Source organism: Pseudonaja textilis, chromosome 1 (genome assembly GCF_049901715.1).
Source record: "Pseudonaja textilis isolate UNSWEBS1 chromosome 1, rPseTex1.2, whole genome shotgun sequence".
In the NCBI taxonomy this organism is placed as follows: Eukaryota; Metazoa; Chordata; class Lepidosauria; order Squamata; family Elapidae; genus Pseudonaja; species Pseudonaja textilis.
Genome location: NC_141990.1, coordinates 4,722,159 through 4,735,870, shown reverse-complemented (window position 1 = coordinate 4,735,870; position 13,712 = coordinate 4,722,159). Strand labels below are relative to the sequence as shown.

The window sequence follows — 13,712 nt, the reverse complement described above, 5'->3', positions numbered from 1 at the left end:
CCCATGCCTGTGTGCATGACCCCCGTTCACACCCCGCCCCTGCGCGTGCATGGCACAGACCTGAAGACCAGCTGGCCAGCGGGAGACAGGCGTGCGCGTATGCAGTGGAGCTGATCTGGGGCGATGGCAATGCCATAGGTTCGCCATCCCGGTTCTATACAGTAGGGGTGTCAAACTCAAGGCCTGTGGGCTGGATCCTGCCCTCGGGGTGCTTAGACCTGGCCAGTGAGTCTTGCCTGAAAATACCATCCCACCCGGTTCAATTATAGCCAATCTCAGCTATTCGATGTAAGGACCATCCTGAGAGCAAACCTCCATATAATAAAAAATACTTTATAGGAAACCGACAAGATTACAACATAAGATATGCAGGGAGGAGTTTGAAGAGACCTCCAGTGCAACAACAAGGATTTAAAACAAAGAAAGGGTGAAATTCTCGGGGATCCATCATAATTAAAACAGAATTTCTCAACCTGAGCCGTTATAAAAGGGGTGGATATCAACGCCCAGAATTCCCCAGCCAGTATGAGGAAACGTGGGAGTTGAATGCATGGCTACCTCCAGTATCATTATCATCCTCATCCTCATTTAACGACCCCACAATCCCTTGTGGGGTGGAGCCTGGGCAACCGAATACAGCTAGCAGAGTATTTACTGGCCGGATGCCCTTCCTGTCACCAATGCAGAGTTTTGTCCAGCAGATATATACTCAAATGTGCCGAGAGAGAGAGAAATATATCTGCCTCCGCCCAGGATTGAACGCACAGCCTCCGGTTTGTGAGTTGGGGAGCTCCACCTCCTAGTGCCACCGCACCACTCCTTATGGTTAACTCCAGTATGGCTTCCCATCGTTCTCCCAGCCATAATCCCCACAATTCCCCAAATCACAACCCCAGTATGACTGGCTGGGGAATTCTGGGAGTTGAAGTCCACCCCTATTTTAAAGGAAAAGTTCTACTTCCACCATTTTTGACCAACAGAGCCTAATTTGCAGAAATCAAACACAATCCAGCGGCTGAATTATTTCTGAAATCCAGATTTTCCCCATTCTAGGCCCCGAACGGACCTCCCCCTCCTCTCTCTTCCTGCCAGATGTTCTAGATCCCACCGATCTCCTAGTGAGGAACACCTGCCTTTCCTCATCCTCTCCGTCACAGGTGTGATTGTGGGTCCGTCCATCTTCAACCCTCCCTCCCTGCCCTGCAGAGGAACCCACACACACACACAAAAAATCCACCTTGTTACCCAGGACAAAAAATCAGGCTGGCAATTTTGTGAGTGTGCAGAGGTGAGGCGATATTCCAAATCTCTCTTCCACGCCATTTTCAAAGAAAATTAAATATTTTGGGGGAACATAAGAGGAAATCTCCCTCTGTGGGGTAAATCCACATTTCTTTCCACACCCCGGCTGGAAAAATCCAATTGCAAGAATTTTTAAGACCCCCTTTTTTTTCGGCTGTTCCTGGGTGTCAAAAATCACCGATCCGCTGGCAACCGCGAAAGGCAGAGGAGCAACCAAGCACTAGGGTTGTTGTCGCCATGAGGGCAACGGTCTGCAATTCTTCCTCCGAGTCCTCGGTTGAACGCCCGTCTTGAGTCTGACGCAGAAGGCGAGTAAGGGTGAAGGCGGCAACAGGCTTTGGAGATCCGTCATCGCCAGCGACATTTTAAGACGCGTCTTCTCGCTTTTTAAGAAGAGGAAAACAGGAAACCAATCAGCGCACGGACAGATTTTGGGAATTACAACAACTGTGTTTGGCTATTGGAAGTGGCGGGGGGAGAGGTTTTAGCTGCCCCGCAGGTCACTTGCAAACATTTTGTGGGTCCAAAATGTTGTGACCTGTTTTCTAAGCTGGCAGTTGAATAACCAACTCTTGCTCCAAATCCTGATGGCTTCTAATGAGCCTCCAGAACACGTTTGGTTGAGTGGTGAAGGCACCAGACTAGAAAACGGGAGACTGTGAGTTCTAGTGAGGCTTTAGGCAGGGAAGCTGGCTGGGTGACTTTGGGCCAATTGCTAGGAGACTGAGTTCCAGTTCTGTCTGAGACATCACATGAGTGATGTTGAGCCACTCACTAGGAGACAGTGAGTTCTAGTCTCTCCTAAGGCTTGGAAGCTGTGTGACTTTGGGCCAATCACCAGGAGAACGGGAAATTCTAATCCCGCCTTATGCATGAAAGCTGTGTGACTTTGGGCCAATCACCAGGAGACAGTGAGTTCTAGTTTAGCCTTAGGCATGAAGCCGGCTGGGAGACTTTGGGCCAATCACCAGGAGACGGTGAGTTCTAGTTTAGCCTTAGGCATGAAAGCCGGCTGGGTGACTTTGGGCCAATCACCAGGAGACAGTGAGTTCTAGTCCCGCCTTAGGCATGAAAACTGTGTGACTTTGGGCCAATCACCAGGAGACGGTGAGTTCTAGTCCCGCCTTAGCATGAAAACTGTGTGACTTTGGGCCAATCACCAGGAGACGGTGAGTTCTAGTTTAGCCTTAGGCATGAAAGCCAGCTGGGAGACTTTGGGCCAATCACCAGGAGACAGTGAGTTCTAGTCCCTCCTTAGGCACAAAAGACTTGGGAAACTCCCGACTATAATAGGGCCGCGAAGTCCAGGTACCAACCTTCAACAAAAACCTTTAGGTTGTGTTCCTTGTGAGGATTACTGCGCAGAAGCCAGCACTGAGTGCAGAGAAAAATGGGGATATCTCTGCCATCGTCATCACCTGGCCTGGAAACTTTTTATATCATGTTTTTTATCTCTGTTTGCTTGAGCTCATAATAAAGCTTAAAATCCCTTGTCTCTGGATCTACAAGAATGAACTGCCTGGGCACCTGGTTGCTGCCACAACACTTGGCAAAAAAAAAGGATGCTTTGTGTGTAAAAATTCACAAGTCGAAGTAGCCACCCCAGCTAAGATAGCTAGATCATTTCCAAAAAAGGACAAACCGTCACAGGATTTTATTCCAGCTGGTCTTCAAGGCAGCTACCGTGTTCCCCAAAAATAAGACCAGATCTTATATTAATTTTTGCTCCAAAAAAAAATGCATTAGGGCTTATTTTCCTGTTAGGTCTTATTTTTAGAGAAATACAGTACTAAATCCATCTGTCTGGCTGACAATCTTAACTGGGGCTTATTTTGGGGGTAGGGTTTGTATTAGGAGCATCCTGAAACCCCATGCCAGGGCTTACTTTTTGGGTTGGGTTTTATTTTCGGGGGAAATATGCTATCCCTCAATTTACAACCACTCATTTCAGTGACAGTTCGAAGTTGCGAGGGCAGTAAAAAAAAATGAGTTATGACCGTTTGTCACGTTTCTGGCCACTGCAATGTCCCCCAGGGTCATGTGATCAAAATGTGGGTGTTTGGCAACTGGCATGTATTTATGACGGTTGCAGCATACCGGGGTCATGTGATCACCATGTGTGACCTTCCTTGCCAGTTTCCGGCACACACAAAAAGTCAACAGGGGAAGCCAAACTCACTTCATGACCAAATGATTCATTTAACATCTGCAGTGATTGACACAGGAAGGGGGTCACAGCAACAGAAATGTTGGACTCAACTGTGGTTCTAAAATGAGGACTACCTGTGAGGCGCAATTTTCCTCCCAACCAAATCTAGTCCGTGTTTTAATTCCATCCCTACTCAGGGGAAAAAAAAAATGGTAATTTCCTTTTGCAAACTCTGCCTCCACTCACCAGGAGCGCTTCGGACGGTATCGCTGTCTTCACGGTCACTCTGGTAGCCTTCCGGGGCACTGTATCGCTCACTGCCCAGACTGCTTTGGCTTTCGGATTTGGTGCTTCCCAAAGTCCGACCGGTGCTCCCGCTTGGCAACCGGGCAGCCTCGCCGCTGGAAACTGGAGGAAGCAGAAATAATAATAATTTTTTAAAAAATTGAACGTGATCTCGCATATGAAAATGGGCCTTATTGCCGGACAGGAAGCCAGTAGGGCAAAATCCCGGTGAGTATTAAATGGAATAGCAATAGCGCTTAGACTTACCTACCGCTTCGCGGTGCTTCACGGCCCTCTCTAAGCGGTTTACAGAGTCAGCCTCTTGCCCCTGACAATCTGGGCCCTCGTTTGACCCCCCCTCAGAAGGATGGGAGGCTGAGTCGACCTTGAGCCGGTCAGGATCGAGCTGATGGCAATGGGCAGAGTTAGCCTGCAATGCTGCTGTCAACTAAAAAAAAACGTCTTTGGTCTTTTTGGTTGCCAGCAGAAAGGGAGTAGGAGAAGCAGTGCATTCCTTAAATGCTTCAGATAATTGCTAGGAGAGCCGAAGGTGTTGGCACGCAAGATTGTTACTGGAGAGCATGACGGATGACTCTTGGCTATGGATGTGTCCCATTGGAGATTATACATCCACGGGGTGGGGGAAAGACCAGGGTCAAGGGTGAAATGATGTATCTTAGAGTCGACTGCACCCAGATAACACCGACATGTTCACTCATAATAAATCAATTTTTTTTTACTGAGAGATGTGGCTAGAGACTTATGATTTGAATGGGGGTGATTTGTCAGAGCCCTGACAGCCAGCCAACTCTAAGAACACATCATTCATTTCCCCCTTGACCCTGGTCTTCCCCACACCCCCTGGATGTATATTCTCCAATGGGACACATCCATAGCCAAGAATCATCAATCATGCTCTCCAGTAATAATCTTGCGCACCAACAGCTCCGGCTATCTAGCCATTGTCTGAAGCATTCAAGGAATGCACTATTTCTCCCACTCCCTTTTTGCTGGCAACTAAAAAGACCAAAGTAGTATTTTTTAGTTGACAGTTGCATTCTAACCACTATGGTTCCTTCAGGCACAATAGTGGAACTATCACTTCATTCACTTCAAATAGAAAGAGAGGCGGAGCCTTGGGTGGGTGGGTGGGTGGAGTCAAGAAAGAAATCAGCCTGGAATTGTTACGTTCCCACAAATGGTCTAAGTTCAACCCTTCTTCAAGTCCACTGACTTTTATCTAGCATCAATTTGGTGCTGACTGTTAGCTGACTAGATTCCTGTGTACAAGTAATCTTTGACCTACAACCACTCATTTATTGACCACTTGAACAGCAGTGGCAATAGCCTTTAGACTTATATACTGCTTTGGACTGCTTTACAGCACTCTCTGAGCGGTTTACATATGGCCATCAGCAATCTGGGTCCTCATTTTGCCGACCTTGTAAGGATGGAAAGCTGAGTCGATCAAACTCCTGGCAGTGGGCAGAGTTGGCCTGCAATACTTGATCCTAACCACTGCGCTACCGTCCGTGATGAATGAAGGAATGAAGGAATGAAGGAACCAAAATCCATCTCCACTGTCCATGCAAAAAAAAACCCAAGACCCCAGAAATTTTGGGATCAATTGTTTGTCGTAAATCAAGGATTTCATATAATCATTTTCCATCTTCTGTAAACTCGCCCAATGGATTAATTCAGTAACCGCAAGAAGTGTGAGGTCACAATTACAACTATTTGCACGTTCTCTAACAGTAGGTTTGCTCACTGGAGTCTGCTGGGTGCTTCCTGATCTGGAAACCCTTTGATCCCACGGACAAGGACCGATCATCAAAACTGGAGGAGCTGATCTCAGAATCACTGTCGCTGTCACTGGAGACAACTGCGGGAAAACGAAGAAAAGGGCAGGAAGTGAAGGTTAATTGGCCCCCCTAACAATTGCACTGCTTAATGACAAAATATTTGGTCCCAATTGCGCTCGTAAAACAAGGACTACCTATACACGTTGTGGATATATTTACCCAACACCCTTTTTTTAAAAAAAAAGAGAGTTATAAATTGTGGACTTTTGCTGGTGTTAATAATACCATGTTTTCCCGAAAATAAGACCTTGTCTTATTTTATATTTTTTGCCACCAGAAAAGGCACCAGGTCTTACTTTCGGGGTACGTCATCCACTGACTAACCTCACTTGCTCACGTCACCCCCGGCCTCCTTTTCGCTTTCAGAGGCCTTCAGAAACACTCTTCTTCTGCGGCCAGGAAGGCTTTCCTGAAGGCCTCTGCTGCCAATAACAGAGCTCAGGATCGATCCAGAGCTTTGGTCTCAGCTGCAGAGGCCTTCAGGAAAGCCTTAACAGCCTTGCTGGCTGCAGAAGAAATGGGCCGGCCGGGCAGGTGTCGGGGTGTGTGAGGCCTGGCTACACCTGTCCAAAGGTAAGTAGTAGGGCAGCCCCACCCCTCCATCTTCCCCAGCTTAATTTTTACCCATCCACTCTGGAGTGGGCAGGATCTTAATTAGGGCTTATTTGGGGGGTAGGGCTTATATTGGGCACACGTGTAAAAAAAATCAAGCTAGGACTTACTTTCAGGGTAGGTCGTATTTTTGGGGAAACGGGGTAATAGTTAATAGAACAGCTAGACCTCCATTTAGAACCACAATTTCCGTTGCTGAGTGAGACAGTTACTACGTGAGTTTGCCGCGTTTTACAACCTTTCTTACCAAATGGTTAAGCGAATCACTGCGGTCGTTAAGTTAGTCACACAGTTGTTAAGTGAATCAGGCTTCCCCCTTGAGGAGGTCGTGAAAGGGGATCATGTGACCCCGGGACGCTGCAACTGTCATAAATATGAACCAGTTGCCAAGCGCCAGAATCTTGATCATGTGACCATGGGGATGCTGCAATGGTCGTTAAGTGTGAAAAATGGTCGCAAGTCACATTTTTCAGGGCTGTTCTAACATTGAGTGGTTACTAAACAAATTGTTGTAAGTCGAGGACTGTCTGTATTAGAAATAGGCGCACGTGACTTGAAATTTGGATGCCACGGCTTCTTATGGTATGATAAAGTTAGGATTGATGTCAATTTTAAGTAGTGCTTTTTTAAAGGGTTTTTTTTAGCACTTGGAATAGTCATAGACAAAAACCACCGAAGTTCTGTTCTCTTTAGGAGAAAATTAATCCCATTTGGTTGACTTATGCCGAGCTATTACCCTGTTTTCCTGAAAATAAGACCTACCCTGAAAGTAAGCCCTAGCTTGATTTTTACACCTGTGCCCAATATAAGTCCTACCCCCAAAATAAGCCCTAATTAAGATCCCACCTACTCCAGAGTGCACGGGTAAAAATTAAGCTAGCGTGGATGGGTGGTGGTGGGAGCTGACCTATACTTACCTTTGGACAGTGGTAGCCAGGCCTCGCACACCATCACATCTGTCTTGTTGGCCCATTTCTTCTGCAGCCGGCAAGGCTGGCAAGGCCTTCCTGAAGGCCTGTGGAGCTGAGAACAAAGCTCTGGATCGATCCAGAGCTCACTTATCGGCTGCAGAGGCCTTCAGTGAAGCCTTGCCGGCCGCAGAAGTAGTAGTTCCTGAAGGCCTCTGACCGCAAAAACGAGGCCGGGTACGACACACACAAGTAAGGTTAATCAGTTAGATGACATCCCCCGAAAATAAGACCTGGTGCCTTTTTTTGGTGGCAAAAAAATATATATAAGACAGGGTCTTATTTTGGGGGAACACAGTAACGTTCATCGGAAAAGATCCTGTGTGGAAAAACAAGGACAAATCTCAAGAAGGTCAATGGTTTACATACACTCAATTGTTTGAAAAGTAGATTTAAAAAAAGAATTCTGTTTTGACAGATGAAAAGAACCCATTTTGAAAAAGACTCAGGCACTTGTTATTGCCAAGTTACATAAACGGTTATTGACAATGAATCAGGGAGATGACTATGTTTCCAGATTTTATGCTTCAAGCGGGCAAGATGTTTTGGAGATAAAGGTACAGTAGTCCTCGGATTACGACTACAATGGAGCCCAACATTTCTGTGGCTAAGTGAGACAGTTTTAACAACTGTCAACTAACGAAGTGGAACAAACAACTAACAAAGCGGGCTTTGCCTCAATTTGGCAACCTTTCTGGCCACCGTTGTTAAGTGAATCACTGCAGTTGTTAAGTTAGTCAACTCAAGTTGTGAAGGTGAATCTGGCTTCCCCATAGACTTCGCTTGTCAGGAGGTCGCAAAAGGGGATTGCGTGACCCTGGGACGCTACAACCGTCATAAATACGAGTCAGCCGCCAAGCGTCTGAATTTTATCGCTTGACCATGGGAATGCTGCAACGGTCGTAAGTGTGAAAAATGCTCATAAGTCGTTTTTTTCAGTCATGGCGTAACTTTGAATGGTTACTGAATGAATTGTTGTATTGGAAGAATATCCTGCTTGAAAATTGGGAAAATAGGTGGACAAACAGACTGAACTTTACACTGAATTACAATTCGAAAGAAAATGTTTGTAAAATGATGTACAGATAAGCCTCCACTTACAACCATTCGTTCGGTGACCATTCAAAGTTACAATAGCACTGAAAAATGTGACTTATGACCATTTTTCACACTTATCACTGTTGCAATATCCCCAGTGTTCAAAATTCAGACTCTTGGCAACTGACTCATATTTATGACAATGGCTGTTTCCTGGGGTCATGTGATCCCCTTTTGACAAGCAAAGTCCATGTGATGGCTCAAAGTGTAACACAAACATAACAAAATCCAAAACATAAATAAATGTCCTTTAATGCCTCCAACTTGGCCCCATTGTTCAATAACACTCAGTTGGAGATAAAATATACTCAAAAATAGTCTTCAAAAGGAAGCAATACAGTCCGAACTTAAAGAGCAGATAGAGGTGAAATAAAAAATCAAAACAAACTACAATGAAGGAATTTCCACAACAGACCAGGATAAGGAATTACCAACTTCAAGGAGATAACAAGGCACAATCTGTTGGAAGGACGCCAACCAAGATAACTTCAGACCAGAATAAAACACACTTGCTTCTGGCAACCTGTGTTTTAACTGTCTCTCTTATATACTTGTCCTCCCAGCTGCAACCAATGAGGGGATCATGGCCGCTTCCTCTCTCGCAAGCCAAGTTGTTCTCCTTCTCCTTTTCTCCCTGCGTCTCCTAGGATGCAGAGGGGATGGGCCTGGTTCTTCCTCTGACTGCTCAGCCGGCCTCAGCCCTTCTTCAGCCTCCTCCACAACCTCTGGAGCCACACCTCCACTCCCTGTCGGTTGTTCCTCCTCTCCCTCAGAGTCTGATTCTACCAAGGGCATGACAGTCCATGGGGAAGCCAGATTCACTTAACAACCGTGTTACTAACTTAACTACTGCCGTGATTCACTTAACAGCCATGGCCTAAAAGGTCGTAAAATGGGCCCAAACTCACTGAACAACGGTCTTGCTTTGCAACTGAAATTTGGGGTGTAATTAATTGTCATTGTAAGTTGAGGATGGCCTGCATCACTGGCCTTTCACCCTGTTTATCCCTTTTTATCCTCTCTTAATTTTGTATTTTGCAGAGACACGGTGGCTCAGGGACTAAGGCGCTGAGCTTGCCGATCACAAAGGTCAACAGTTGGGCGGTTGGAATCCCCAGCGCCGCGTAACGGAGTGAGCTCCCGTTCCTTGTCCCAACTTCTGCCAACCTAGCAGTTCAAAAGCATGTAAAAAAAATGCAAGTAGAAAAATAGGGACCGCTTTGGTGGGAAGGTACGTTCCCTGTGCCTTTGGCATTTAGTCATACCGGCCACATGACCACGGAGATGCCTTTGGACAGCACTGGCTCTTCGGCTTTGTAACAGAGAGGAGCACTCAGCCCCTAGAGCCGGAAACGACTAGCACGGATATGCGAGGGGAACCTTTTATCTTCACCTTTAATTTTGTATTTTAACTTTTTTTAAAAAAATTTGGAAACTTCATAGATTCCTTTAAAAAAAATGAAAGCTAGGAATCTGCAGACTTTGCATTTTAACTTTTAAAAAAAAAATTGGGGAATTTCATAGAATCCTTAAAAAAAAAAAAACTAGAAAACTGCAGAAGCTTTGTATTTTAACTTTTTAAAAAAAAAATTGGAAACTTCATAGATTCGTTTTAAAAAAATGAAACCTAGGAATCTGCAGAGACTTTGCATTTTAACTTTTTTTTTTTTAATTTGGGGAATTTCATAGAATCCTTAAAAAAAAAAAACTAGAAATCTGCAGAAGCTTTGTATTTTAACTTTTGGGGTTTTTTGGGGGGAAACTTCATTTAAAAAAATCCCTTTAAAAAAAACACAAAACAGAAACCTGCAGAGACTTTGCAGCCGTCACAAGCGGAGTGTGACTCAAACGTGCATATGGTGGCTGTTAAATCAATTCCGATGTTCTTTTTTTTAATAAAAGAAAAATAAAAGGAAAGGAAACCACCACCTTCCATCTACCCCCAAAACTACAAGAGTGTATTAGCACTAAACCTCATTAGGAGGCTTCCTACCCACTTCCCATCTGGCGTTTCTGCTTTTTCTTGCAAACTCAATCGAAGGGAGACCAGCAAAGGTACAAGCCTCAATTTAGTTGACAAAAGACACTGGGGGGGAGGGTTATTTGAAGTGGGAAATTGTTCCCACTTTGCATTGGGGGGTGGGAATCAAAACTCTGCCCCCTCCCTTCTGCTATTTAAGCAGCCTGCCGCGAGGAAATCTGTAGAAGGCAGCTGTTGGGATGGGAAGATGAGATTACGGAGAGGAAAAATTTAAAGTCCCTTGCCAATCTAAGTGCCTCCCTTATCGTCTAATTTTGAGCTAAATTTAGTTTGCAGGCTGGCCCCATGAAAGGGGCCTCTGGATGGGAATATGTAAAACAGGGAATTGCTTAGAACATCGTGTAACAAGGTTGGAAGGGACCTTGGAGGTCTTCTAGTCTAGCCCCCTTGCTCAAGCAAGAGATGTAATTCAAGTCCAAACATTCCAAATCCCCCAGCCGGCATTCTTCAAGAAGGGTGGACTTCCACTCCCAGAATCCCCCAGCCAGCATCCTTTAAGAGGGGAGGACTTCCACTCCCAGAATCCCCCAGCTGGCATTCTTCAAGAAGGGTGGACTTCCACTCCCAGAATCCCCAGCCGGCATGCTTTAAGAGGGATGGACTTCCACTCCCAGAATCCCCAGCCATTATGCCTTAAGAGGAGGGCTTCCACTCCCAGAATCCCCCATCCAGCATGCTTCAAGAAGGGAAGACTCCAACTCCCAGAATCCCCATCCAGCAGGCTTTAAGAGGGTGGATTTCCACTCCCAGAATCCCCAGCCAGCATGCTTCAAGAAGGGAAGACTCCAACTCCCAGAATCCCCAGCCAGCTTGCTTTAAGAGGGAGGACTTCCACTCCCAGAATCCCCAGCCGGCATGCTTTAAGAGGGATGGACTTCCACTCCCAGAATCCCCCATCCAGCATCCTTTAAGAGGGGTGGACTTCCACTCCCAGAATCCCCCAGCCGGCATGCTTTAAGAGGTGGACTTCCACTCCCAGAATCCCCAGCCAGCATGCTTTAAGAGGGGTGGATTTCCACTCCCAGAATCCCCAGCTGGCATTCTTCAAGAAGGGTGGACTTCCACTCCCAGAATCCCCCAGCCAGCATCCTTTAAGATGGACGGACTTCCATTCCCAGAATCCCCAGCCATTATGCCTTGAGAGGAGGGCTTCCACTCCCAGAATCCCCCATCCAGCAGGCTTTAAGAGGGGTGGATTTCCACTCCCAGAATCCCCCAGCCAGCATGCTTCAAGAAGGGAAGACTCCAACTCCCAGAATCCCCCAGCCAGCTTGCTTTAAGAGGGATGGACTTCCACTCCCAGAATCCCCCATCCAGCATCCTTTAAGAGGGGAGGACTTCCACTCCCAGAATCCCCCAGCCGGCATGCTTTAAGAGGGATGGACTTCCACTCCCAGAATCCCCCATCCAGCATCCTTTAAGAGGGGTGGACTTCCACTCCCAGAATCCCCCAGCCGGCATGCTTTAAGAGGGGTGGACTTCCACTCCCAGAATCCCCCAGCCAGCATCCTTTAAGAGGGGTGGACTTCCACTCCCAGAATCCCCCAGCCAGCATGCTTTAAGAGGGATGGACTTCCACTCCCAGAATTCCCCACTGCATTGCTGGCTGGGGAATTCTGGGAGTTGAAGTCCACCCATCTTTAAAGGGGCCAAGGAGGCTCACCTTTTCCCCTGGCCCAGGTATAGGTGTGATCCATCCTGCTGCCCCGGAGCTCCAGGGATGATGGTTCCAGACGAGAAGGAGGGGGCCGAAGGCGGATTTCCTTGGCTTTGCCGGCACTGGTCTCTTTTAATGGCGGGATGCATTTAGGGAGGCCTTTGAAGAACCAGGCTCCGGATCGCTTCCAGACCTAAGGAAGACATTTATTTTTTTTAAAAAAAGGGGAGTCCTTTGTTCTGACTGCTCCTTTACTTTTATTTATTTTCTCACTTTATTTAATATTCCTTTAATATTCATTTGCTTTCAGGCTTGCAAAATTAATGTCAGCCTTCCCACACGGAGCAAACGCAACAAGATGAGATAATTTTACTTCATTGTTAAAGCTGCCTTCACAGAATCTTGCAAAAACGGATTTGTCTGTAGGTGAACCAGGGTAAAAACCATGCAAACAAAATTTCTCTAGCTGCATCCCTGAAGCATTTTGTAGTAATGATTAATGTTGTTCCTTTTTTTAATAGCACGGGGGGGGAGGGTGTGTGTGTGTGGAATATATAAAAGCAAAAAGATACTGGTGGAAAATAAAGGTTTGGATAGAAGAGATGGTTAAACAGAAAGTAGAGTTTAGACCAGAAATGTTATTACTGGGTATTATTAATGAGTAAAGGAACAATATATTTAATGATACATATAATAACAGCTGCGAAATTGGTGTATGCCCAAAACTGGAAGAATGAAGATACCCCTACAGAAATTGAAATAATAAGGAAAATATTAGTCTGTGCAGAGGTGGACGGACTAACTTTAGAAATCAAACATAAGGGTGAGTATTACAGAGTATTATCAAGTGTGGAGTAAAATGTATCAATGGCTAGAGTCAAGGAAAAATAAAGAGAGTGTTGACGCTTCATAGGAATGAAAGCTAAAGTTTTGTAAACTAGAGAGAATGGAATAAAATGGACAAATGTGATATGATACTAATGCATGGGCATAAAGGACGGTTGTAAATATGTACATAATTGTAATCATAAATGTAGATAAATGTAAATAGAAGCAATATGCAACTAGCACTATGCTAATAACATAAGGGGAAAAGGGAAATTAACTGTTATATGTATTTCTAAACTATAGCTCAGGAAAATTAACTGTTATATGTATTTCTATACTATAGCTCAGCAGTTGCCAATTGGTGGGCCGCAGCCCACTGGTGGACCGTGAGAAAGTGTTGGTGGGCCGCGGAGAAATCTCACCCCCAGAGCACCCTCCCAAAGCAATTAATCCAGGCTGCGCTGCCCACATGGCCAGCGGGAACCCTCCCCGCCCACTCAATCCTTACCCGATAAACTTGCCTGCTAAATTGCTATTTTTCCTTTTTCCGCCCATCCTCTGTTCTGCTCTGCCAGGAGATTTAGATTAGCTAGGAAGCAGGAAATGGTTGGATTTCTTGCTTTCTAGCTAGTCTTTAGACTACTTCGGCACAGCCGAACCTCCCTTAGGACTGAAGTCTTGCTTGCAAGCAAATTCAGTGCAGACTCACGGCAAGCAAATTTGAGAGACTGAGCTAGCCGATGGCAGATAGACAGATCACTGAATGATTCTGTGAGCAACTCAATCTGCCTGCTTTGCCTGATTTTGGGTAAAAGTTGCTCTTTTTTATAAAAAAAAAAATTTTTACATACATGGTGTGTTGTGAGTTAATTTTGTGAGTTTGCTTGCAAGCAAATTTTATGAGTTTGCT

The 13,712-nt window shown here is 45.7% G+C and overlaps 1 protein-coding gene across 2 annotated transcripts in view; it reads right to left on the bottom strand.

The window, feature by feature from the left end:
- Nucleotides 1–318: 318 nt before the first annotated feature.
- The window catches only part of RPH3AL (rabphilin 3A like (without C2 domains)), a 38,491-nt gene continuing 25,097 nt past the window's right edge, over nt 319–13,712 (bottom strand). For both annotated transcript variants that reach the window (XM_087925015.1, XM_087925009.1), the window contains 4 exons: nt 11,981–12,167; nt 5,505–5,618; nt 3,698–3,859; nt 319–1,685 (listed from right to left, as the gene is read on the bottom strand). In XM_087925015.1, coding sequence (XP_087781141.1) covers nt 1,651–1,685; nt 3,698–3,859; nt 5,505–5,618; nt 11,981–12,167 — 498 coding nt within the window. In that variant the 3' untranslated portion in view covers nt 319–1,650. The remainder of the gene's footprint in view (nt 1,686–3,697; nt 3,860–5,504; nt 5,619–11,980; nt 12,168–13,712) is intronic.